This window comes from Trachurus japonicus, chromosome 1, assembly GCF_045865225.1.
Source record: "Trachurus japonicus isolate A0001 chromosome 1, Traja_1.0".
In the NCBI taxonomy this organism is placed as follows: domain Eukaryota; kingdom Metazoa; phylum Chordata; class Actinopteri; order Carangiformes; family Carangidae; genus Trachurus; species Trachurus japonicus.
In genome coordinates, this window is record NC_140907.1 from 21,918,300 (window position 1) to 21,944,625 (window position 26,326).

Below are 26,326 nucleotides of genomic sequence, written 5' to 3' on the forward strand. Positions count from 1 at the left end.
ATCAGCTCATCATTTACACATGTGTTATTGTATGAGTGTGTGTGCATTAGTGGCCGCATGTGAACACGTGTTCTTTCATATTTTTATTCATCCTCTCATTTTATGCATTAGTTTAGTGGTTGAATCAGGAGCTGCTGTCTCTGACGTCCTGAGGAAATGTCACTGCAGATGTATTTGGGGGGGGGGGGGGGGTAGACAGAGGGGTAAATAAGGTTGTGGATGGTGGTGGTGGGGGGTGTTGTTAAATCAATGCGACAGTGTGGCTGCTCACTGCTGGTGGATTTGAAGAATCACTGCACCGCTACGATCTTAAATTCCACCCTTATCTCAGGGTCTAATCACTGAGTTGTTTGTGTTGTGTGCCTTTAGGTTTCTATCATTTAGAGAAGGAGCATGTCAGTATTACGTGCAGTCACTAATAGTGATTGCGAAGCAGTGGATTTTCCACTCGAGCAGAAAATGTCTTAGACGTGTATCTTCCTCTATTGCAGCCGGAGGAGAAATAGTTACACTTTGCCCCCTGTGTGATGAGTTTGAATACTGAACTTAAATGCAAAATGGCTTTTTCTTATATTGTATTTACAGCTTTGTATCCAATAACTTCATAAATACAGCTGCAGTGAAGGCAGGATCTCATGTCATTCACACGCCACTACTGTCGTGCTGCAGGAAGTAGTTGATCACCAGAGCATAATGTAATGCATGGTAATGCCAAGCAGGGATCTCAGCAGCACTACACACAGTTGTGTAACTGTTGTTGCTTATTTACACATGAGCTCTTGACAAAATGACAAAACCCTGTCACATTAAGAGTACGTGGTGTTTTTCACTCAGCGGAACACGCGGTGTCACACGTCACCAGGGTTTTCTGTGAAATATTGTTTGCACACGTTCAGTTACACACCGATCAGGCATAACGTTAAAAAAAAAGTAACTGGTTGTTTTTTTTGGCTGAGTCTTGACATGAAAATAATCACATTACTACAGATTCACAATGAGCTCTTCAAACGGGCCACATATAAACACCGATCAGCCACAGCAATAAAACCAGATACCTGTTTTAATGTGGTCAATGTTAATTATTTGTAGGGATGTACCGAATCCAGGATTCGGTTCGGCCGAATTTCTGGCTTTTTAATTGGGGTTCGGTTTCTGCCAAACCTTAGAACCTCAACTAAACTAAACCCCACACATGTGCCCTACGCACATCAACGAAATGACACCGCTAATGATTATTGGAAGGTTTATACTTAATCTGCTCTGTGGAAATAATTTCACTCTTTTGTCTTTTTCTTTCTTGTTTTGAGTGAGAAAAAATAGTAAAGCCTGTATCCTGAATGATTTGAAGCTTAAATGTTTGGTGATGTTCGGTGTTTACTGTATGGGCTGATGATGGGATTTGGTTGGGATTTAGTCGAGTCTTAAACAGTGGATTCAGAATTCGGCAGAACTCCAAAAATCAGGATTCGGTACATCCCGAATTATTTGTTTTGCTGCCTTATGGAAAAAATGTCTGAGTGTGACAGTAAAGCAATTGAACATGAAGCTGCACTAACTCACAGCGAGCACAGTGAGCAGCGACACATTTGACTGTGCTTTGGCTACAGGCAGAATTGGCTTCATCACTTGTTCAGTCTTTCCATTCTTTTTATAGATCTTTCCACGTTGTAAGTAAGCTGTGGGCTAATGTAAGCGGCTAGCCCACAGCTAACCAGTCCACCACTACCACATACAGCCGTTTGAGCTCACATCTCTGATCACGGCATAAAAGGAAAGCAATGTTTTGGAGATACTTATTCCCTGACCTGCAGACGCACACACAACTCATACGCTGGTGGGTTTTTCAGAACCATATCAAAAGGGATATTCTTGCATAGCAAACGCTTGCTACTTTGAAGACAATCGAGGTCATGTTTGAGTAGAGTTCCACCATGCCGCAACCTGATGTGTGTTGTTTTGCTCTCACAGCTGCAAAGCTGAGAAGGCAAAGAATTATGGGTATTGCACTCTCCGAAGGAATATTTCCATTTTTAAATCACAATGCATGCGTCAGGCCTGATTTATCAAGTCTCGTTTTTTTATGGCACTGGCAACACCTCATCCATTTCCTTATCACCGGGATCCCTGGGGGAAAAAAGACAAAAAACAGAACTTCCCCATGATTTTGTTAACAGAGGTTACTCTGCTTTTGATTTATTTTACCATGTCAAAAACTGCCAGTGAAAGTTTTTTGTAGTTTCTTTTTTTTTTCATCCCCTTCCAAAAGTGATATTATATTTACCACGTGGGCTTTTTGCCAGTACACTGCCAAATCCAAAAAGGATGCGCCAGGGGAAAGTGATGCTCATGCCAAAAACATCTCCACCTGAAAGTGTAGATCAAAGAGCCTCTCCACATTTAGTGTGGCAGAAGATTCTACTTGTGGCTCTTGGCCCTTGCAGAGGCAGCTGTGAAATCATTTGTCCTGCCGTCAGAATACACACAACTCCGACAGCAGTCTACCACAGATTTAAATCTTTACACAGTTTCAGAACTGGCGGAGTCTCTGGGTGGATGTCACAAAGTGCTTCATTCATGCCATGCCAGCGTCTTCAATTTGTGCAGCTGTGATTCTGTGGTGATCTGTCATCGGGGGGACAAAATGCTTTTTATTTGTTTGCAGGGGATGATGTGTTTATTTATTTATTTATTTATTTTACTTTACATAAACACACATTCACTCCGTGGGCTCCTGTGTCGTTCTCGTCTTGATGAACAGAAAAAAACACTAATCCACACAAGCTCACCTACGCACTCATATTTGACACACAACACTGGTTTATGTCTAATATATGGACTAATGTGGTTAATGTTGGCAGGGGGGTTAGCTTAAGTCAACCAATTATCCAGACTGCCATATGTACTGTAACACTCCCTGCCCACTCTCTCTCACACACACACACACACACACACAAACAGCCACTTGTCTCAACGCACCACCACCACCACCACATTTTTTTTATTACACTCTCACAGACAGGTCGATTTAATTTATGCATTGTATTCTATTTGAATGTGCAGGGCAGATGAGTGGATGTGGCTCAACTGTAGTCCCACCATGTAATTACATTTTCTCCGGTGGATAGAGACGGAGGAAAGCTACGTATGTACAGAAAGCTCTGTGCTAATAGTCTCTATCTGATTTCTGCCTCTCTGTCTGAACCAACACACACACACACACACACACACACACCATGTGCACGGTGCAGAGTGAGATGTGTACATATGGCATACACATGTCAACTTGTCATCACTGACCTGCAGGTTTTCGGCCTTAGTGGGTACACAGTAGATCCATTGTTATCTGCCTCTTTCCCTGTCTTCTGCCTTGGTTTCGTGTGTGTACATGTGTGAGTGTGTGTGTGCGTTTGTCCATGTGTGTGTGTTTATTCAAATAGCCTGGCTAATTCCTTTGCATTCAGTGACACTTAGACTGGCTAATTGCCTTGAAACTAATTGACCTCGGGACTTAGCGAATGTCTTTGAGGGAGTCCTGCTGAAGTCTGTAATGAGATATTTCGCTGTTTGCTCAAGAAAACACTGACGTTGGCTCTAAACTCGCCACGGCCCCAGTGATATCCAGGATTAATGGCTTCATGGTGCCAAGTTGCAAGTCGGTCGACGTGACACAGCGGAGAAGAAATCAGATTGTTCAGTTGCAGAGTCGTGGTAAAGGGAAGAATACACAGACAATGTGAAAACTTTACTTGTGTTGTGTAAAACAATACAACACAGGATTAAGTGTGTATAAATATTGGAGTTGGTAGTGACACGTGTACTGGTAATGCTCAGAAACCTCCTTTTGATATTTTCTGTTAAAAATGAACTGACATATTTATTGTGGCAGCCTAATCAGAGGATACAATGGCTGTGACCTTTCTCTGTGTTTTCAGCCTTTCTCCATTTAACTATATAAGGGAAAGTCTTTTTTCAATATTCTCAAAAGAAATAGCTGGCTCACTGTGAATTTGAAAGAAAGACAGTCACAGAAAATGTGTCCAATTTGAGTGTTTCCATTGCACTGGGGCACTTGAATGGCTGTAGCTGCCATAGGTGTGCTTAGAAGTGTTTATTTCTTCTCTTACAGCCCTGAATTCCCCATTTCTCACCTAAATCCTGGCTGGATGCCTTCAGGCTAATTGCCCCAGAGAGTTACAGCTGGCCATAAAACAACTCAAGCGTCTGTAAGGACTGGATCCTGGCTACTTATCTAATTCTGTGAGGTTGTGTGCATGGCAGGGAGGCCACTGGAATTCATTTGTTGTGCATTTCCATGGAGTTTGTTTGGTTGAAAATTAAGCTTCTACAACAAATATGTTTTATTGGCTGGATTAAGTTCAGAGGCATTTTTATTTACTTTTTTTTTTATAACGAATGGCTGCAGAGGCGCCACAAGGTGGTTGGTGATTATACAAAGCACACAACTACTAAACCAGAGACCATGGTTGGCATCCAGTATCCCATAATGTGGTTTAGGCAACAAAAGCACTTTGGTTGAGTTTGGTATGTAATAAACAGGTTTTGTTTGAAGTCACTAGGAACTTTTTTGGTGCCAAACTGGACTCATAACCATAAAAAAGTCTAATGATGCCGTGGTAACTGTAACTTTCCAATGTGTAATGGTATGAACATATTTGCAACACGTCCTCATTATATTAATAAAAACATAGGTTGGTAGCAATTATGTTTCCTATTTAAAAATACTTGCTGTTGTAGTTTAGTTGTGTGGAAATACCATTTCTGACAGACCCTGTGTAAGTGTTGATATGCTCATACTTCACTTTGGGCCTAACATCCACTCAGCTGAAAACAAAGATCAAAATGAGGAATTCTCCTGAAAATTCTGTCTTAAACCGACTGAACAATTTACTCGCTAAAACTTTATGCTCCATCTTTGACAGACGCACTTGAAATTTTTTTTACATTCTTTTTTTTTTCGATGTGTGTTGTCATCTTCATCATATTTTAAAGCCTGATGATCCTTGAAGTTCCTTTTGAAGTTGCAGAGTAAAGTCGCTACAAACGAAAATCTTTGAAACAGTTTGATCAGCAAATTAATTGAATATAGCGTCTCAATGAAACTCCAAGATCCTGACACGTTGCACGAAACAGAAAGGTTGTAGTAACTGTTTTTTTTTTTTTTAAGTTAAAGTTTTTAAAGGTGCTGAATCATTTGTGCCCCATCAGTGTGCTCTTTATTCTTATTTTATGACTTTTATTTCCACTTTGTGAGACAAAAACGCAATGTGTAACCTAACGTAATCTCCTGCAATAGCTCTGAAACAAACACAATGTAATAGTATTCGGTTGTGGTTGACATGCTCTCAGTCTTAACGGTGTTGCAACATCCTGAGCTGAATTTATCTGATTTTATCTACCTGGGCAGGCCGCCCAACCAGAGCCTATCTATGGGAAATGCTGTTGTTGAAGTTTATTCAGCTGTGTGACCATTTTGAAGGCCAGAGTTGCTCTTGTATTGACTAACATGATACTGTTTTTTTGGCTTCTGATGAATTGGTTACAGATGACAAAATAGGACTGGAATTACTCTGTGTTTGTGTGTGTTCACTGTTTACTGGCAAATACTGTCTAAATAAATCTGAGTATTTTGTATGAAAAAGGCTTCTGGGAACATCAGGTGGATGTTTGTGTATCCTCCTGTGTGCGCTTTGTGAGCAATCTTGCTTTCATCAGTGATTGTACATTGCTATTTATTATCATGTGGGCTTGTGCATGAGTTGAGTCATGCTCTTTTCTAAGCACCCTAATATTCAGGTATCAGACATTTGTGTCGGGATGAAAAATCCACACAAAACACAGACAAATCCAAAGTGAAAGCATCACAGTGAGTCCGTAGTCTTGTTCTGAAAATATCAGCTGCAAACTCAATATTGATGTGAAAGTCTGTTTCTTCTGTGTCCCAGGATGCTACGCGACTTAATCGCTTTAATGAGCCAGGGTCCAGGAGTAAGACAATAAATTATGCATTTGGGTCATCGGCTGGGAAAACTGAAGAATCAAATGGCCCAGAAGCAGAGGCTGTTAACCTTTCAAGGTCTGCAGTGATTTTGTTGATTGGTTGTAAATGTTACCTTTATTTAGAGAGAATGGGAGAACTGAGCGAACAGGCTATACACAGGTGACCAGAGAACGACCTGAGATACATTCACAGCGTCATTCAAGGGCATTTCAGAGGTTCTAAGTTCAACAGACCAGCATGAGAGAAAAACATGTGAATAGGCAAACTGAATGTGTGTGTGTGTGTAACAAACTCTGAGCCATTTGATGAAACAACCATATAGAGCTGGAGTGTCTGTGTGTTTATGTGTGTGTGTGCTTGAACAATCACGCCATGTTTACTTGATACTCTACATTATCTTTCCCTATTCTTGTAAACAGCTGGGCTTCTGTTAAACACGAACACACACAACAAATCCCAGTACAAACTCAAATGAAGTGATAACAGATAGGCAAAGAGGGATATTGTGAGGAAATAAAAACATAGCATAAATCAGAAAGAAAGAGAGAGAGAGAGAGAGAAGTGTCAGAAGAAGAAGAGCTGGGTAAATTAGAAAAGAGAGAGAGAGAGAGATACCCTAAATCCAGTTCCACCCAGAGATGCAGAGATGTGCATGTGGATTTTCCAATGAATGGACAACAAAGCCCAGTGCTCTGATTTGCTGGCAGGCCATTGCTGTGGAAACGGATTAGTGACCTAAATCACAGCAAGGTCCCACTCAGGTACAGTGTGTGTGTGTGTGTGTGTGTGTGTTTGTGTGCATATGCATGTGTGTATGTGTCTGTGCATATGCGCATGTGTACATTTGTCATGTGCATTTGTGGGGCAGTTTGTAAATTTGTGTATGTGTATAATGAGGTTTAACTTTTGTGTGTGTGTTTATTGTTGTCAGCATATTGCTGCATAAACAAACGCTGTGTGTGGCAAATACAGTCTGCATAGTAAATACCTAGTGGAGTGGTGTGTGTGTGTGTGTATCAGCAAGCTTGTCAGCAAACATTAGGTACAAAGTGATGGATTTCTAAGCCAAAACATTCAGTTATGTTTCAGTTTGGTCTGATCCAGTTTGAGCACTGGATTTATGACAGGGAGTTTGTATGAATTACAATACTTTTATTTTGATTATTCTTTTCTCAGAAAATTGCTGCTTTATGACAAACTGCTGTCCAGCTGTTTCTGGGGAAAGCAGTGGATGATGGGAAGGAAACTGTACATTACTCACTCCAACCCTTTCCCTTACGTTGATTTATTTCTGGCTGCCACATATTGATTTTCTATTGTTTTTACTGTTTCAAATCAGGAAAATCTTATTTTACTGTAGAGCTGCACAACACATTGATCCACTCAGCCTCCTCCTCTCTCTCTCTCTCTCTCTCTCTCTCTCTCTCTCTCTCTCTCTCTCTCTCTCTCTCTCTCTCTCTCTCTCTCCCTCCCTCTCTCCCTCTCCACATCGACATGTACCCGTCTGTCATACTCTGACAATGGGAGCAATGGGAGAAATACTAACACATTAGTTCGTTGATGGACTATCAAAAACTTATAAAGTTTTTACCGGCCCTGTGTGTCTCTTTACTGGCACTCTGAGTGTGCCTATCTTTCAGGCTGCACATGAGATACCTGTGTGTGTGTGTGTGTGTGCAGAGATGCATTCTGTAGAAAGACTTAAATCAATTTTAAAGCCCCTTTTCTACTTTCTCTCTCCTTTTACCGTAGATGCATTATTATTCATGCTAAGTAACATTGAAGCTATATCCTTAAATGTGACCAGTGAAGCTCTCTTGTAGCTGTTACAGCAGGATTAACTTTCCTGCCATCAGCAGCTGAGTTGTTAGCATCATCATCATCATCATCATCATCGCCAGTTTGCCTGTGCATATATATTTATTAGATATTTTGTCCAGGCTGTCAGATGTTCAGTGTGGACGTCCGTCCATGTTATAACCCTTGGGATATTTAACACGTGTTGGTGATTGTTTATTGCAATTAACATCGCTAGTTGTCAACCTGTCTCTCTTCTGTTCCGCTCTGTTCCATGTGTGGGTGGACGGGAAGAGACACATGTGGTGAAACAGGAAGAAGAGGAGATGAGAGAAACATTAACGACAGCAAAACACAGCAGAGATCTTCACATTTATGAGCTGAATTGAAACAAATGCACACATAAATTCAGTAAATAACATAAAAGAAATATGTTGTTCTCGTTTTCACATATTTTTATTTGGTATCTTAGGAGATGGGGGGTCCCATTGGGTGGGTGGGTGGGTTGTGTCGCAAAGGCAGTGGCATGGGGAATTTGACGAGCAGGCAAGAAAGTGATTAGATGCCAGAAATGTTGAACTTAAGTGTTTTGCTGCAAGTACTTGATGGCTGTTGTAGATGGGATTTGTCACAAAGGGGCCGACAGGTGGCTGCCTCACTAGTACCAAAAACCACATCTGTATTCCAGTCTTAACACCAAGTGACACTTTAAGCTTTTTTCCCCCAACAAAATTAGCAGATGTAAGCAGGCTTTTCTAAATGTGGCTAAAACCACTAATAAAAGCTGATTGACCCATTTTCCACTGCCAGTCCAGTTTGTTGTTCTGATTGGACTGAGGACACACATAACTGCAAGGAGCGATGTCGTAACAGTCACTTACAGAGCCCATCCACAGCCGCAGTGGAGAGAGAGTGAGCTGTCTCGCCCCCGGGTCGTCTCTCCTGGTGATTGGGTGTTATTCAAACTTATTTGGTTGCTGCTGGTCACTCTTTCACCCCAGACTGCAGCTGCTGTGTTTTTGTTGTGTTTGGGGAGGTGATAGGTCTGGCCACAGTGTTTTTGCTCTGGAAGACATTACAGCAGCAAAGGAGTGAAAATTAGCAGGTTCATTAGTGCACGTTGTATTAACAACAATGTGTGGAGCTAATAAATACCTGAGTCAACTGCAGAGTCATTTGACCCAGGTCTGAATGCTGGTTGTAATCCATTGTAAGTTGGTCTATGGGTCTTGTGGGCTCTGGAAAATAGAATGAAAAATAACATTTTTGAAAAGATGCCAAAGTCCTCTGCTTCTCTACGGTTGACCAACCTTCCACTGTGACTCCTTTACAACTTCTGTGCAGTTTATCCATTGCCTGAACTATTGCCTGCCAACACACCCAGTGAGAACACCAGTGTGAGCACTGTATTGGATTAATCCTTCTCACTCACAGTGTCTGTCTTTCTTTGACTTGGCAGATATCTTAAAGTCTTTATCACTTATTTAATTCCTTTCTGTCTCATTTTGTGGTGGGCAGCGCTCAGTAAGCTTGTCTGAGCTGATGTCCATTGCTTAATGAAGCTTTAAATGACAGAGTAGGGAGGTTAGTGTTGTTACTTTCGAGTCAGTTCCAATGTTACATTTGAAGTCCAAACAAGATTTAACAGTCAATTATCACAACAACTGAGAATCAAGATAAGCAAAGGTATTTGACAGTTTGATGGTAGTGTTTTTTATTAAGATAGTGTCTTCTTCATCAGCTCTGTTCAGAAAGCTCTGATTAAAAATGGAAGAATCTTGAAGCAGTGTCAGGATTGTTTCAACTGTTTCACATGCTGCACTTCAGTTGGCTTTATTTCCTTTGCCTTGACTTACTTAATGCCTTAAGAAGCCATGTCTTCTGACTGGTTGAAAACTGGCAATTACAAATGTCAGGTCATCTGTAGCAAGTGTCAAGTGCAGGGAACACAGATACAAATCACGAGCTGGGACCTCACTGAGAGGGGTTTAAGAGGGACAACAACACCAAGGATGAAATATTTATTTTTTTGTCAGTCGTCGCTGTTCATCCTTATAATGGCCTGAAATGGAAGCTGAACAAGCATGTCTGTACACCTGCAAGCCTCAGTGAGCACAGTTCAACAGGGAAAGGAGGGGAGACGGAGGGAAAGTCGCAGAGACGCTGGCTGTCAGAGAAAGTGAGGGAAGAGGAGAGCGAGTGGGGGAGGGACTGGAGAAACAGGAGAAAGTATAAGAGGGTAACAGAAATCCTTTTGTGTGATGTCTCACCAAAAGAATGAGGCAGAAAAAAAAATCAGCGCTCTGACAAAAGCACATAGAGAAGAAGAACAAGCCCAAAACAGATACACACTGTGTTTGAAGTGACATATCGTGTCTTCAGAACAGAAGGTAAAGAGAAAGGAGAAAAAGAGAGAGAGGACAGTACATTTTTATCACTTTATTAAAATGCTAATACGCTGAAATTATCTGTCCAGTCAACTGCTTTGTTCTTCCACGTATCTATTTGTCTTAATCCGTAACTTCATGCACACACGCACACAAGACTCTGAGGCTAGCTGGAACAATACATGGTACACACAGTCACACACACACTTTGGCATTCACACATGCACACACACACACACACACACACATGACTGGTGCTAGACTTCTATGTGAAATGACAGCGGGGTCTACATTGGCATTTTAACTGCTGACCCATTTGTCTGGATGAAGCGCATTCTCTTTTTCTGACAAACACGCACGCACACACACACACACACACACACACACACACACACACACACACACACACACACACACACACACAGGGGTGCATGGCTACAGCACACACAAATCACTTGATTTAAAACACAGCTTTGCATGTCATCAGGACTAATATGCAACCCTCAAGATGATTCTCCTAGTAGTGAAAAAGAGTGCATTGCATCAGTTCATTTCTATACATATATACAACCAGGGCTGCTGTTTATGTGTGTGTGCGTGTGCTGCAGACACACTGTGTATTTGTAGCTGCCTACATGACCCCAGGGTGCATCGCTTCATATTCAGTTGGTTCAATCGATCTTGACACAAGTAGAATTAGATTGAAATATATGAAAACAATGGAAGCGGGTTATAAAAGGCTCTTTGTGTCCGTCAGTGTTGTGCTCTGTGTGTCCGTGCTGCCTTGCCTTTCAGGGCATAATTGTGAATACACTTCTGCACAGCCGATGGATTATGTAGCTCTGGGGATGGGTGTGTATCTGTGTGGCTTATCGAGTTTACAGGCCCGTGCAGCTGCTGTAACAGAGCTGGTCAAACCACCTTTTATTAGGGCTAAGACAGATTTTTTTTTCTCCAAATTCAGCAGCATTTTCTGTTTTCACCACATTTGAGTTATTTTATTTCAAATAAGAAATGATCAAATATTCACAACTAGCAGTAAATAAGAGCTTTGTCTGCTTTAAACTTTGAACTTAAATGTACCTCAAGTTTATGAAGTAAAACAGTGGTGTATTCCAGTGTATGTGTGTGTGTGTGTGTGTGTGAGAGAGAGAGAGAGAGAGAGAGAGAGAGAGAGACTGTGCCCTCCACCTAAATGTGTAATAATAATTTGGTGTTCAGCGTGTGTTGGACTAATCTCTTACCCTTGAACTACTGTCTGCATGCACAGCAATAAATCATCCTGTGTGTGTGAGAGTGTGTGTGAGTGAGTGACTGTAATAAATCACTTTCCACAGGTTTTCTCAGTGCTGCGCTGCAGTACACTGATTATACACACACACACACACACACACACACACACACACACACACACACACACACACACACACACACACACAGAGAGAGAATATCTGGAAAAGAAGGAGCAGGTAAAGGCAAACCAGAATAGGAATGAAGTATAGGGACGGATGGGATGAGTGGAAGTGAAGAGGCGAGGAAGAAGAGAAAGAGAGCGAGAGAGAGAGAGAGCTATGTACGGACCCACTCATCTCAGAAGTCCTCATTAACACACATGCGCACACAGTAGGATATAACAGCTGGATACTCTAACCTTGACAGCATCCCTGTTTTACACCAGAGACCAGAACTCAAAACTCTGGAAACCATCCACTCATTATTTTTCTAGCCGGTTAATACCCCACATGCATCTGCTCAGGTGTGTAATCTGTGTTATAAGTGTGTGTCAAATATAATTAGGATAAACTAGGTTCACTTACACCAGCTGAGATAAATAGAAATAAATAAAAAATATTGAATAAAGAAAGTGCATGTAATGCTGAATACAGTAATTAAGCATCCAGTCCTGTGGAGCTATGACGACATTAAGTTAGTTAGTTCAAACATGTGTGACAGTTGGCAGTACAGCTGCCACTCACATCATGCTACCATTACACTGATGTAACATTTCTCATATTTACTGTAACACAGCCATAGCCTGAGTGGAAAGTGAGCAAACAGAAATAAGTCGAATGTGGGCGCAGAGCATGTTCACCATCATAATAACCTCAGAGTGAACGACATGTGTCACATGTCACAGTTATTCAGGCAGCAGGCAGCTCCAATCAGGATAATTATGAGTTAGTGAAATATAGACGATTACTGCAAATGGTGATCCACATAGTACCATCTGTTACGCTTTTGCTGCATGCACGCACACACACACACAGACACAAACACACATACACAATGCAGCTGTGTAGATATACACTCACACAGCCACCTAATGTGCTGTATATATTATGCATACACACATACAGATGCACATACATTGTTGATAAAGCAGAAAGGAAGGAAGCTGGTGAAATACCAGCGTGGAGGAGACAAACACTGAGATTAATGCTTTCATTGACAGATGAGCGATGGATTTCATTTCATTTGGTCAGCGAACAGAACAACTTCACACACCAGAAGCCGAGGAAAACGCTAATCTAGTACACAGTCTCATTCCAGTGCTGCATTTTATTTATTACACTTATAGCTACTCCTCCACGGTTGGATCTCCGTGTACAGTGTAAGCAGGGGAAAGCTAAAAAGTCGGACACCGCTTGGGAAGGAGTTTGGCATTTTACTTTTTCCAGAATTGAATACTCCTTTAAAGAAAAGGTGCTTGGCCACCAAGTGCTGCCAGAACAGCTTTAATGGACCTTGGCATTGATTCCACACGCCTCTGGGCCCTACTGGAGGGTTCATGCTATTCTTCCAGAAAGATATTCCCTCATGTGGTGTTTTGATGATGGAGGTGGAGAGCGCTGTCGGTCCAAAAAAATCCTCCCATAGGTGTTGAGTTAAATCTAGTTGCTTGTGAACCTGCGGTGGAGACTGTGGGAAGCTGAGCCAGGGATGACGGTGGAGCGGGACAGGACAGGCAGGGGGGAGCAGAGGAGAACAAGCCGACAGCGGAGGTTCAGGACGAGGCAAACTGAGTGGAACGACGGGAGGATGATGAGCCTGAGGCGCAGGCAGACACCGGGAAAAAAGTACAAGTTGAACTAGAACTCGGCCCTAATGTCAGTACCACAGAGGTTAACCGGAGGATCTGACAAAGACTGGAGTGTAGAGCCGGGGTCTTTACACTGCTGCCGCTGCTTAATGGATGGGCCGCAGGTGGATACAGAACTTCCCTTGTTGCTGTCCATGTCATGCAAATGAGTCACTCAGTTTCCCCCTCAGATCAGTTGGCAGTGAACAGGTGTCTGTCTCCAACAGAGGAGGGAACCACCAGCTCGTTGCTGCAGGGGGAAGGTGTGCAGGCTGTCTAAATTAGAAATTAGCCCTAATAGCCTAAATATGTTTAGTGCATTTTGTTTACTGCTTTGTCATTATTGTCCCACCGCTGTGTTAATAGTACCATCTGCACAAAGTTTGCGCAGCAGCTTTATGTATTCCACTCCTACCAACGCTGGTATGACAAGAAAGGTAGATCAGGGCCAGAGGGAGCGCTTGAAGTTCTGGTGAGGACATCTCTCTCACACACGCACGGATGCACACACACAAACACACATGCATACAGAGAGACTTGGAGGTCACTGTTAGCCTTCAGGCAAAAGCAAATCAGTCACTCAAGACACACAGAGGAAATGCAGTGTGTGTATACACACACACACACGCCTTTTTGTGTCTGTGTGACCTGGTTAGTCAATGTGGCAGTGTTTTCTGCAGACACTATTGTGTGACAGGGACTGCTCATTTTTTCATTTTTTGTGGCATGTAACCCCCACACACACACTCACACCTTACTCCTCCCTGTGTGACCTGAAGCAGCCATTTCCTGGCGTCTGTGTTGCCTGAGGCTCAGTCGGCTGCTCACACTGTACATGTTAATGGAAACAGGCTCAGTCTGAGAGATTGAGACACGTTTGTATAAACAGACAGGCGCAGATATTCAAACACAAACATTTACGAAGCAGTTTCTAGTAAAGGCAGGATGTTGTGCTTTTGGTCCTAAGTGGGCGTAAAGGAATCCAATGAATATCTTCAGGCTTTAGCCTGTTTCAAAGCATGAATATGATAAATATGAATTGTGTCAATATTATGGGCTCCAAAGGACTTTTGAGAGAAATTTGTAATTTCAATGTTTGAGGTTGTAAACCTGCATAAATTGTTGACTGCATGTGTTTAAACCAATTTGTTTTTTTAAGAAGAACAAAAAGAACAAATCATAAAAGTGGCAAAGTCACGCAAAGGCAATTTGAAGAATAAGTGTTTTTGTGTTACATTTTTTTTAAGTGTTTATTTCACACCAGACCACAGCAACCAGACAGAACAAACTACAGACAGTGCATTCTTGCATGCATGCTTCATGTATAACTCAAAGTTTCAACACTTGAGGGAGACTCTGATTTTACGTCCAAATCTGATTGAATCCAATTGGATAATTACAGATTTGGGTGAAAAACAGTGAGCAGTTGTGCAGCGAGTGAGATTTACACTGTTTTCTGCTCTATGTTCATAGACATATGTTCACAAAAACACTTCTTTGTGTGACCTCAACACTGACTTCATTTGCGAACACATTTTATTTAAAAAGTGTCTTCACTTCACAAGCTTCAAATCTATGCAGTGCAGGCCTAAGCTAGGAAATGGATGAGCTACTGTGTCAGGTCGCATTACTGCAAAACAGTCAAATGAACTATAATTAGAAACAAAACATTGAATATCATTAAACTAGAAAGATGAAGATACAGTAGAGCTCGGAGGCTTTTACAGCTGCGTCATAAAAAGTGATGTTTTGACAAAGTTGCATCAAAGAGAAGAAAAAGCTCCAAAAAGCACCAATGGACTGTGCGATGGTTTGATTTACATCACAGAAGAAATAACATGGGACTTGAGCTCAGCCGGGGTTTTGAGGGTTGCCCAGGCGGGGCAGGAGGAGTAAAAATTACCCCGCACCACAGGGACTTGGATTCAGTCCCTGGCTGTGGTGGTTCTGGCGCGGTCGAGGACCCTGATTACTTTTCAGGCAAAGGAATTTATGGTTTGGACTTTAGGACTGAAAAGCGGACTGCTCTTAAAGTAGAGTTAACTACCCTGTGAACATGGGGTTTGTTTGTGATTCTGGCCATTACTCATGATGAGGAAATGGGCCCAGGGGCACGGATAGGTAAAAAGACCTCCCTCTCCTCCTGAACAAGATTCCCAGAATGAAAGAGACACGTCATCTGACTAATTCTGTGTCTCTGTGTGGTTTTACATCTCTTGTTTGGTGTGTTTTTGGGGAGTCCTGCATCTCTGTCTCTGTGGGAACACATCACATCTCGGTGGATGTTTTGTGTCTTTAAACTGAGCCATGTGTCTTTCAAACAAGAAATATTAACAGTCAGGAGGGACTGGCCCTGGGCCTGCCCGATCTCTCAGGCCACTTGGGTCTTTGCCCGGTAGTTTGGTTCATTAATCCGTCCATTCCTTTGCTCATGCGTCTCGCTCATGTCATGATACATTCTGCTCTGAAGTCAGGAGAGTAATAGATAGGTTGTCCTCTCCTGTGCTGCATCCGTGTGTGAATGATAATCATAAATAAAATGGGAACAGTCCCTGGTAATTAGGTTTGTATTTAAGATTTTACCATAAGCCTCATTAAAGGAGCTGATCAGAGACTGAAACCATGTAGCTACCATCTTTGACAGATTTGACCACAATAACACATTTAAACCTTGAGTAAGTTTTACTGTTTCTGTGAATTGCAAACTTTACCTTCCTTTTCTTTCGCTAGCAATTCTTTACTGAAATGCATATTGGACTTAGACTTAACTCCTTACACTTTTATGTACACAATCTTGTACCTTGTGCCTTTTTCTTATGTATACAGTTGTGTTGCAAAGTTAATATCAACCACGGTCCAATAGTCAGACATACAAACACTATTATGGCTATACAAAATTGTCATCACAACTAATGCATCTCTCTCTGGGACTGTTCAGAAGTTGTGTTTGCTATAAAGCGCAGCATCATAAAGAGCAGCAGGATAAGACACCAAATTAGATGTCACTTTTAACCCACAGTTCTGCTCCTACACACAATGAGCAATGCTTGATTGCAGTCAGTTAATTGGATTTTGTGTGTGTGTGTGTGTCCATCTGTTGCAAGTTATATGCAGCTATATACATGAGTAAGTGTGGCTGGGGAAATAACATTTATTTTTAATTTAATATCTACAAATAATTATAAGTTACTAGACCAGTGGGAGAGACACATATCATCTTGACATCATACAAATGTATGAGCAATTGATGATTACTCTGATGATCTGATATCACCATCCATCAGTACAACCCTGTCTGGATATTTTCAATCTTTTTTTGGACTGATGATTCAACCAGACGAATGTAATGATCATCAAAGTTCGGCACTGCACCAATTGTCTGTCATGTTACGCTGATGGCAGAAAATGAACTAGGACTTATACCTCCGGAAAACCTGGAAGCCTTAAGTGACTCCTCCCGGTTCACTACCCTGTACCTTAATAGAAAACCAGCATGTGTGTAGTATGGACAGTTAACAACTGAAATTCCCCATAAAAATCTAAAAATGCATCAGTGGTGAAAGGTGAATGGAGGAGCTGGAGAATTGGTAGAAGAGAAGATGGAGCTCTTTGAAGTTTCAGCTGTCTATGTATCATCTGTGAGAGATGAAGAGATCTGATTGGTTTGGCTGCTTCGGTCCCTCTGAGGAGGAGTGTGTGGCAGAGAGTGGCTGTTGAAAGAAAGGGTAATGTATTGCTCTCCCCCGAACTTACGCCATGCGCAAGTCATTCCTCCAAAGGACACATTAGCAGAAATAACTGATACCAGGGGACAGAGCACACCTTCTGCATGTGTGTGCTAATGTGTCCATGCATGTGTGTGTGCATGTGCAAGAGGTTGATTATACTCCCGAGTATGTCATGGAAATATTATGATTGCTCCATATTTCCTCCCCTTTTCCCACAGGTAATGTAACACCTGTTATGCAAAAACACAGTGGCCTGGATTAGCCGGGTTGCCAGATCCCATGAATCACACTTTTTGTTTAGTCACTCTGGCTCTGCCCCCCTTGTACGACATGATTTGTTAACGTCATTGTTGCCACGGTCAGTCAGTGATGAGCCGATCACAGCTGCGCTCAAGTAAACACAATCTAATGAGAACAGAGGCAGCAATAAAATGGTCAGAATTGAATTGTCTCCTCATAAAATCGCGTTTGGACCGAGATTCAATTTTTGAGGGTGTGTGATCAGAGGTTGTAGCACGTCTCTCTAACCCTGTCATTGTGCTTGTTTTGTGTTACTGTACCAGGGGGTTAGAACAAAAGGTTGACACGAGTTTACAGACTCATGAAAAAAAGAGATGGATATGATGAGGGAGAGTGATTAAGTTTTCTCCTATTCACCTTTGTCCATGAACTTAAGCGGGGGGGCTCTTCAAAACAAAACTCTGTGTCATGACAGATAAAGAGTTGTGAATGGGGGAGATTTATAACAGTTCATTGTTTGTGTTTGGCCTCAGTTGTAATTGTGGGGCTGTATGATTTGTGTGTGTATTGTAGTGAGAGGGAGCGCAAACCCTTCATCTAATTAGCATGTATTTGACGACCTGACTTGAAGCCTCATTAGTGATTTGCTACGCTTACAACCTTGACCGATACCTATTTACCGGGGCAGTCACAATTAACTGTATACACACGTACTGTATACACCCTCCCAGTCTTAAATGATGCTGGTCAACATGATGGAGCTGTGCCGCCTCACAAAGTCATGTTGTACTTTGTTACACCACTTAAACTACTGGTTTATGTTAAAATAAAAAAAGTTTGATCATCATTTGGAGACTGATGAATTATTGAAGAAAGTCTGACTTCCCTTTTCACACTATGAGTGGTCCTGAACTACTGAACAGCCATAAATAGATACTGCAGTCAGGATAGCAGCTCTATATATAACCACAATGATTCAGAGAACCCTCTGATTTAGAAAACTCGCTTCAGGCCACATTTTCTGTGTGAAACTTCAGCCGTCAGATCAGCCTACATCACATGAGGGAATTATTGCTCATCACTGATGGAGACACTGCGGATTCATGCATCTTATTATCTGCTATTAGTTACCTTAAAATAATGATATGATACATTTCCATTATACCAGGTCCAGTTTTATACAATATACACTAAGGATGAGATTTAGGTTGTGTAAACGTATTGCTGATGTCTCACCTTCCTGCAAATACTTAAGGAGATGCCATAACACATGGGACAACGCATGCTGGATGTGATGCAGATGGAAAAAGTTGATGAGTTCAGTATTAGGGTGGTACTGTACAATATCATGTATTATGATATTTCCCATCATATGCGTACTGTATAAAATATGCATCGATATATATAGGCTGAACTGCAGGGAGATATTCAAGTCACCCAGGTCTAACAGATACACCAGTCAGACTGTATGTCTATGATACACACATAAACATATATATTATAGATTTATTTTTATTCCATATACAAAAACCAAAATTTGGCTGTATATGTATTTTTTTTTTTTACGATATCATAAGTTTTGTGTCTTTGTTTTTCTGTTGAACTGAGCTACTCCACATTCTGTCCACATTCGCGCTGACAACTGCAGAAGATAACCCTGGGGGGATACTTCAGTTTCTCTATTGTAGTGACTGATTCCTGGTTGAGAATCGCTCTGCATCATAAAAATGGATTTTGCTGTGTTCCACACCTATAGAACCCGCTATGGTAAATGTTAATACAAGGAGTCAGGGAAGATTGGCCCAATCAGACATATGGCTCATTAAGCCAAATATGTGCTTTAGGCACAACACACAACAGAAGGTACTGAGTATGTAAACATAAGCAAACCATTTGAGACACACATTACATCTGGAGATATTCCGTCTTCTGATTGCAGCCTCTTAGACATAATCTCCACTCCTCTCATTACGATCAAAACATTAGAAATTTTGTTCCCTTCCTTCTCTCTGGACTGGAAAATGACATCGACCAACAGAATACCGATACCAAACTGCTGAGTGACTGCTCTGCTACTGTGGATGCAGCAAGTACTGCCTAGTGCCTCTGTGTGTAATGGCAGAAGACCCTGGATTCCTTTAAATCCCTGTTGAAGAGGCACCTGTTCTCTCAGGCCTTCGCCTGCTAAATTGTTGTCTTGTCTTGTGATATTGTTAAGCGTCCTTGTGTTTTGTGTTATTGTTAAGCATCCTTGGGTGTCTTGAAAGGCACTATATAAATCAAAATTATTGTTATTATTATTATTATTAAGAAGAACTTCAATGTCATTATGATTCAAGAAATAACTTGAATCAAATCATTAAGTTAAATAAACCAACAATGTTACTTCAATAAAGTTAAACCTTTGTCATGTCCATCTGAGTCAAAACAAACATATTTTCTTTGTCCATTCCTCCACAAATTATTTGATCTGATGCGATTGAGAGTCACATAGGAACTGCTTTGCCTCAGTACAACCCAATTTGTCAAGGGAAAGTTTAAGAAGCAGTTACTGTCAAGACTTAGTTACTTTAACTTGTGATGATTTGCATTAAATGTAAATTCTGCTGTTATTGATTTATTCAGGGAAACTTTTCAAAGCAAAGTAGAACACACCTACTGCGCTGCTCAGCTGGGGGTGACCGGAGTGAACGAGGGTTCACAGGGAGAAAAAAAACAGGAGAAAAGAGAAAGCAGAGAAAAGAACTGGAGAGAGAAGCCAAGAAAACACAGAGGGAGAGAAAAGAGAGAGAGGGAGCTAACTCAGGACACTACAGCAAACAGATCTGGATGTGTGTGTGTGTGTGTGTATGTGTGTGTGTGTGTGTGTGTGTCTCTGCCAAAACCAAGCCAAGCAGGGATGAAGAATGAGCAGGCACTCAAGGAGCCAGGTGTTCAAAACATAAAAATACACACCCACTCTCTCTCTCACACACACACACACACACACACACACACACACACACACACACACACACAGGCTCTCCAACAGCTGGGAGGGAGCTAAGGTTGCGCTTGTTTTGTGTGATAAGGCTGCTGGGTTAAAAAGCTCTAAAGATGTTTCCATTGAGACAACATAAACCAGTCACTGCTAAAATACACAGGCAGCCTCCCGCACCACTGCCTGACCCCAACACACATCCTGTTTCTATCAAATAAATGTCTGCAGCATTCTCTTGAACAACAACAGAGCGACCACATAGTCTATATTTCACTCTCCATCCACGGAAGCAAATACTTCACAAAAATCCAAAGAAACTAGTGAGTGAAAAAACAAAAAAACAAAAAAAATCCACAGAAGGGAAATTTTCATTTAGTTATGATTCATGCAACAGAATGTGCTTGTTGTGATTGTCATGTTGTTCACAGCTTGATGTTGTCATGTCCTCATGATTTTTATCTCTCTCCTCTGGACTTGCTCTCTTCTCTGTGGCTCCTCTTTCTTCTTCCTCATCTATCTCTCATCAATCATCATTTTTCATTTGGATATAGTATTAATAGTATATTTTGTGTGTTTAATATCTACTTTGTGCACTGTGTGTGTTTCACTGACTGTATGTGTGTGTGTTTGTGTCAACCAGGCAGTTTTGGCTCATTCGGAGACTGTTGGCTCTGAGTCCAAACCCTTTGGCACAACAAACACCAGACTCTCTGTAGGAACAAATCACCAAATGATGGTTCTATTATCTTCTCTCAGACATATACACACACATATGAGGAATCAACTGTTCCATGATTTTATAAAAACAATACTCTTGGTTTGTGTTTCCTGGAGCTAGCAGAGAGATTGGAAGATTGGACTTGCTGCTCCTTGGTGTGGAGACTTTTGGCTGGAGGCTTCTTCATTTGTTTTGTTTCTTCTCGATGTAGATAGTGTAGTCTGTGTATACCTTTACTGTAATCAGTTTCAACAGATATATCACAATTTCAAGAGCTAGAATCAACAAAGATGCTGTTGGTAATGAGTCAAAGAGAAATACCTCGAGCCCTGTGTTTATGTGCTTGTTTCTCTCCCTCTTTCCCTCTCGTTATCCTCCTTTACACCTTCTGGGGTGCTCCAGTATGTGGCACCACATTAGCCTCAGGCTCCACCTTGAACTCTTTGTCATGTGTTGCAGAGGTCATCATCCTGCTGATGGCCAGTACCATCAGGCTGTTGCCATGGCTCCACGGTCCGCTTTCAGCAGTGGACAGGGATCATGTCCCAGCTAGTTGTGATGCATCCTTAGCGGCTTGTGCAGTAGCAGCTGTTGATGAGATCCGACAGGCTAGACTCGACTCTCCATGCGTATCAGTGAGCTGTGGGTGCACATGACCTGTTCCCAGTTTTGCTGGTCATCCCTCTATAACGCTCTGGGAACACCCCCACAACACCTGGCAGGTTTTGGAGAAGCTCCAACCCAGTTGTGTAGCCGTTTGGCCCATGTCAAAGTCACACACATCCTTTCACTCCCACCATTTTCCTGCTTCCAACACATTAACATTCAAGAACTGATGGTTCACCTGCTGCCTGATTCATTTCAGCCACTGACAGGTGCCATTGTAATGATGATCCATACGATTCACTTCATGTGTCAGAGGTTTCAGTGTTGCTGCTGCTCGGTGCGGACATGTACAGTTTACTTAAAATAGTCCCTGACATTTGTGTTTTTAAAGATTTTCATGCAGTGGATTCTCACGAACTTGGGTGCACTCAAGTCTGAGAAGTCGGTAAGAATTTAATGAAAAGTTAATGCAGTTCTGAACATGCATTTCACCTGTGGTAGAGGAAATAAAAAAAGTCTAGAAGATGGGAAAGAAGGGAACATGAGACAGCTGGTGGGCGGTAACGAGCGGCCAGCAGAGAGAGAGAGAGACAGAGATGATGGCATCACTGTCATAACACTCTAGTGATTTGGTGAGACTAACAGCTGTCATTGTCAGTATGGAAGATATCATCTGAATAGTTCTCTCACACAGTTTTAAATACAGTCTGTCCATGCTGATGCTCTCGTTCAGTGGCTGCTGCTGGCTAATATTTAACAGGAGGCGTGAGTGAAATACTAATAGAATTGAGCCTAGATATGATTGAAATGTTTTACTCACTGTTTGCCCCAGGACTTAACTATTGTTCAGGTAGAAAAAGCCTTTTTGCCTGTCACGGGACAATAGAGATTGTCCAAGGAAAGTTGGCATTTTGATATTATTAATACCAGTAAAACAAATTCAGGCACACTTGTTTGGAAACAGATTACAATGTCACAGGAGGGTCAATCCAAGTAAAGCATCTCCCTTAGACAACTAGTAGAGATAGTGAAGCCACTGGACTGTGTCTGCCCACAAGCTGCCTTAATCCTATACTGGTCCTTTTTCCTCAGCAAAAGCCACCGGCCATTTTCCTTTCCTTTCCTTCAATTTTTTTCTTTTTTTTTTTTATCTATACAGAGAGTGAGAGTCAGGCATTTGATAGAAAAGGCCACATCCATTTGATTTCCTGTCTCAGTAAAAGAAACAAGCCAAAAGGCATTCAAGTAAATAATTAACCAGTGACTGGTGTCATGTTATTTTGGATGTGTTTGTATCAAGCCAGTGTTTTACTGTAGATTTAGCCTGAAACTATATTAAAAAAACAAGAGAATGTCAGGATGGAATATACAGCGGGTTGCTGGAGGGGACAAGACTGGCTGCTTTCGGATTTCTTGGGTGTGTGTTTATCTCTCTGCATGCCAGCTGTGTGTGTGTGTGTGTGTGTGTGTGTGATGTCCTTGACCAAGTGACTAGTGCGCAAAGCATTTTAAAAAAACTGACACACTCAACTTGGAATTGTGGGAGATCAAGAGATTTAGAAAGAGACATAACACATTTTATCTGTAAAGCAGCCACCATGACAAGTGCTGTTAATGAAATGAATTTATTTTTCATTCCTTTGCTTTTCAACAACTAATTACATTCTTTTGTGCCTCCACATTTGTACTGGGCTTGGGCTGGACAGATTTATCTGTCTGGGAAAAAGACAAACACACACACACACAAACAAACACACACATACAAAAAGGCTCCTCGACACAATATGCACAAACAGAGGAGCCACTTAGCATTCAGAAGTCACTAAATGCCAAGGTTGCCACATCGATACACAATTGATTTTGCACAGTCTGTTTGTGAGTCTAGTCTCACACAACCTCTGGCTGATGCTCAGACTGACACCTCACACAATTGAGCAACTTGGGCCAACTCCTCTTTCAGTCACAAGTCAGAGGAGGTGGTGGTGGTGGGACGGGGTGAACTGGTAGAGAAGATAAAAGGGGAGGAGGAGGGAGGGGGGGCATTGAAGATGGGGCGGTGAGGTGAGAAGCTGAAATACTTCTTTCCCTCTAGACACAACATCCCAAAAGCTAAACAGAAAATAAAAATAAACAGTGTTTGTGCAGCTCTGTGGCAGCAGCTTAGAGTGACAACGCTGTGACTGTGCAATGTGACCCAGCTGTAACTTCATCAGCCTCATACCACAGCTTTCAGTCACACCATCAGCAAACATCTGCATAAATCACTGCTCAGTCATTTCTGTTTTTCTCTTTCTTTTTAAGTTTCAGTTGCTTTTTTTCTTGTTGCTGTTTTTGTCCATTCTTCAAATTCATCATCCTTTTGTTTTTCCCTTTTTTTTGGTTGTATTCTTTTCTAGGTTCTCCCATGCCCTCCCCCTCCTGTCCATCATCTGTCATTGACCAATCACATCCGCAGTCAGGCAGTCAACATGACAACCTGTTGTTAGGCGACACGGCTGAGCCCGACTCAGAGGAAGGGGAGGAGGAGGAGGAGGAGGAGGAACAAGAGCAAGAGGAGTATGCTGGACGGTTGTACTCACCTGTAACACATGGTAAAGGGACATTAATTGCTTCATTAGTGACCTTTTAAAAGCTTTTTTCCTTTCCTCCCTTAAAGAGTTTCCTTTTTATTGCCTGAACTGGGATTTGATTGATTTATTGGCTTGATATTTCTCTTTAATTTATAATCTGCTCTGTCCTATTAGTGTCAAAGACTTTTTACAGTCAAATTTAAAGCTAAAGAACATTTTTGCAGAATGTTATCTGCCCAATAGTCCAGTGTATCCAGTGTGAAGAAAATGGTTATGGTTGTTGGATATGGCAGATTCCACCACATCGGCTGTCTTCATGTTGCTTGCTCAAGCATTGTGGTCCATCAGAACGTTCACCAAGCAGCACAGTATGAAGGATTAAACTTCTGGCGGCTTCCAGTGGTTGTCCTCAATAGATTAAATGGTCTTCTACGTCTCTGTCACAGTTTCTTGCAGCCTTTGTTCATGAGAGTTGAGGTTGTGAGGAAGTTGCATCATTGGTTGACTGGTTGACAATGCTGTAGTTATATATAGATAGAGTTGGTTTTGACAAAACAGTGGTATGTTAGTATATCGGGGAAAATTGGGATCCTAAAAGAAAGAAGGGAAGACACTGAAAAGATTCACAGTGTAAGACTCCTCAGTCAGAATCAAAAATTCATAAAAAATTTGGGCTAGAGCAACATTTTCGTGGATTGAACCAATAATTCTGATGAATTAGGCTATTTTGTTTTCTGTTCTCATTTTAGACACACCAGCGTTTCACAGCTGCCCCAACCAGAGTTTATTTGACCAGAATTTGGGATATTTAGATAGAATATTTGGGATTTGCTCTGGTTGCCAAGAGGCCGGCTCCTGGTGACTCCCCACATGGTGAATGTTAGGCTGCAAGTTCAGGATAAAACTCTTGTCTGGCTGTTCAGAACACTGGGGCCATCAAAGTGCTGATCTGAGAACAGTTTGCTTATGGAGGTTGATAAGCACCAGATGCTGAGTTGTGATGGCTGGCCAATATCCCTGGATCAGCCATCTTATAGCTAGGAGTTTGATAGGAAACAGACTTTGATGGTTTGAAGAAAGGAACTAAGACAACCACAATTAGAGTCAGACTGTATCAGGAGAGGGGGCATGAAAGGGAGAAATAAAGAGGGAGGAGATTTGGAAGGAAGGAGAATGAGAAAAAGAAAGACAGCTGCATGGAGTTATAGAAATAGAGAGACAGACAGACGTCTCCTCATATATACATTGCCATCTAAACATAATCAGAAACAGCTCTGAAGTAGAGTCTTGAAATGGCTAAAAGGTTGTGTGCGTGTGTGTTTGTGGATACGTGTGTGGTCCTCCTTCCCCAGAGTAGTTCCAGTCTGACCTAACCAACCAATGTTCAGCCAAACATCTAAACTATCACTCTCACACTTCCTGCACTTTTAGACATGCTTTTACTTTTATTCACTCATATCACCTTGTATCATTTCCTCCAGTTATTTGCGCCACTGATTTTGTTGGAAGTCGAGCACTGAAGCAAAGTAAGTGAGAGACATGCAGCTGATATTTCCCTACACACATAAAAAAAACACGCACACACTCCCCTGTTGTTTTTTTCCTAACTCCTTGTTTACAGGAGGAAGAAGCTGAGCAGGAAGAAAAGGCAGAGATTTTGAGAACAGGGGAGAGAAGCCAGGCTTTTCTTTTTCACTTTTCCCTTAGAAAACATTTTTTTCATTGACTGTTTACTGGGACGACAAAGTGCTTTATGAAGCATCAGAGGCAGAGGGAAACAGTGCTTTTCTATTCAGTCTATAAAGGCGATTCCTAAAAAGCCGGCCTCAATGTCCTACATTGAAAGTGGGTTTCAGGGTAGAAGCCACAGAGATATTCATACTGTGACATTTCATTTGACTCCAGCTCTATTTGTCATTATAGTGCATAGTAAATGTTATAGTTTGGCAGTGATACATCAGGTGCACACTGGCCGGTGTCCTGTTCTATCTGTATCTTGCTGCACTAATGGCAGAGAATGCTTTCTAGGATCAAACAGCACAGTATATTTTTATTATGAAGAATGACTAGGATTTACCTGTGCTGTCTGCCTGTTCAGACCAGGTCTGGATGATGGTGGGAGGCATTAATGCAGCTGCAGGCTGACCTTTGTAGTGACTTTTGATGTTACATTCAATAAATAAAAATGATTGCCAATGTAAT

General features: G+C 41.7%; 1 protein-coding gene across 9 annotated transcripts in view; it reads left to right on the forward strand.

Moving 5' to 3' along the window:
- Nucleotides 1–26,326, forward strand: part of tenm3 (teneurin transmembrane protein 3) — a 288,258-nt gene that overhangs the window by 126,143 nt on the left and 135,789 nt on the right. For 6 of the 9 annotated variants that reach the window (XM_085780218.1, XM_085780226.1, XM_085780234.1 and 3 more), the window contains one exon: nucleotides 23,951–24,145. The exons of the other annotated variants lie outside the window; for them this stretch is intronic. In XM_085780218.1, the coding sequence (XP_085636344.1) occupies nucleotides 23,951–24,145 (195 nt within the window). The remainder of the gene's footprint in view (nucleotides 1–23,950; nucleotides 24,146–26,326) is intronic. 9 annotated transcript variants of the gene reach the window in all.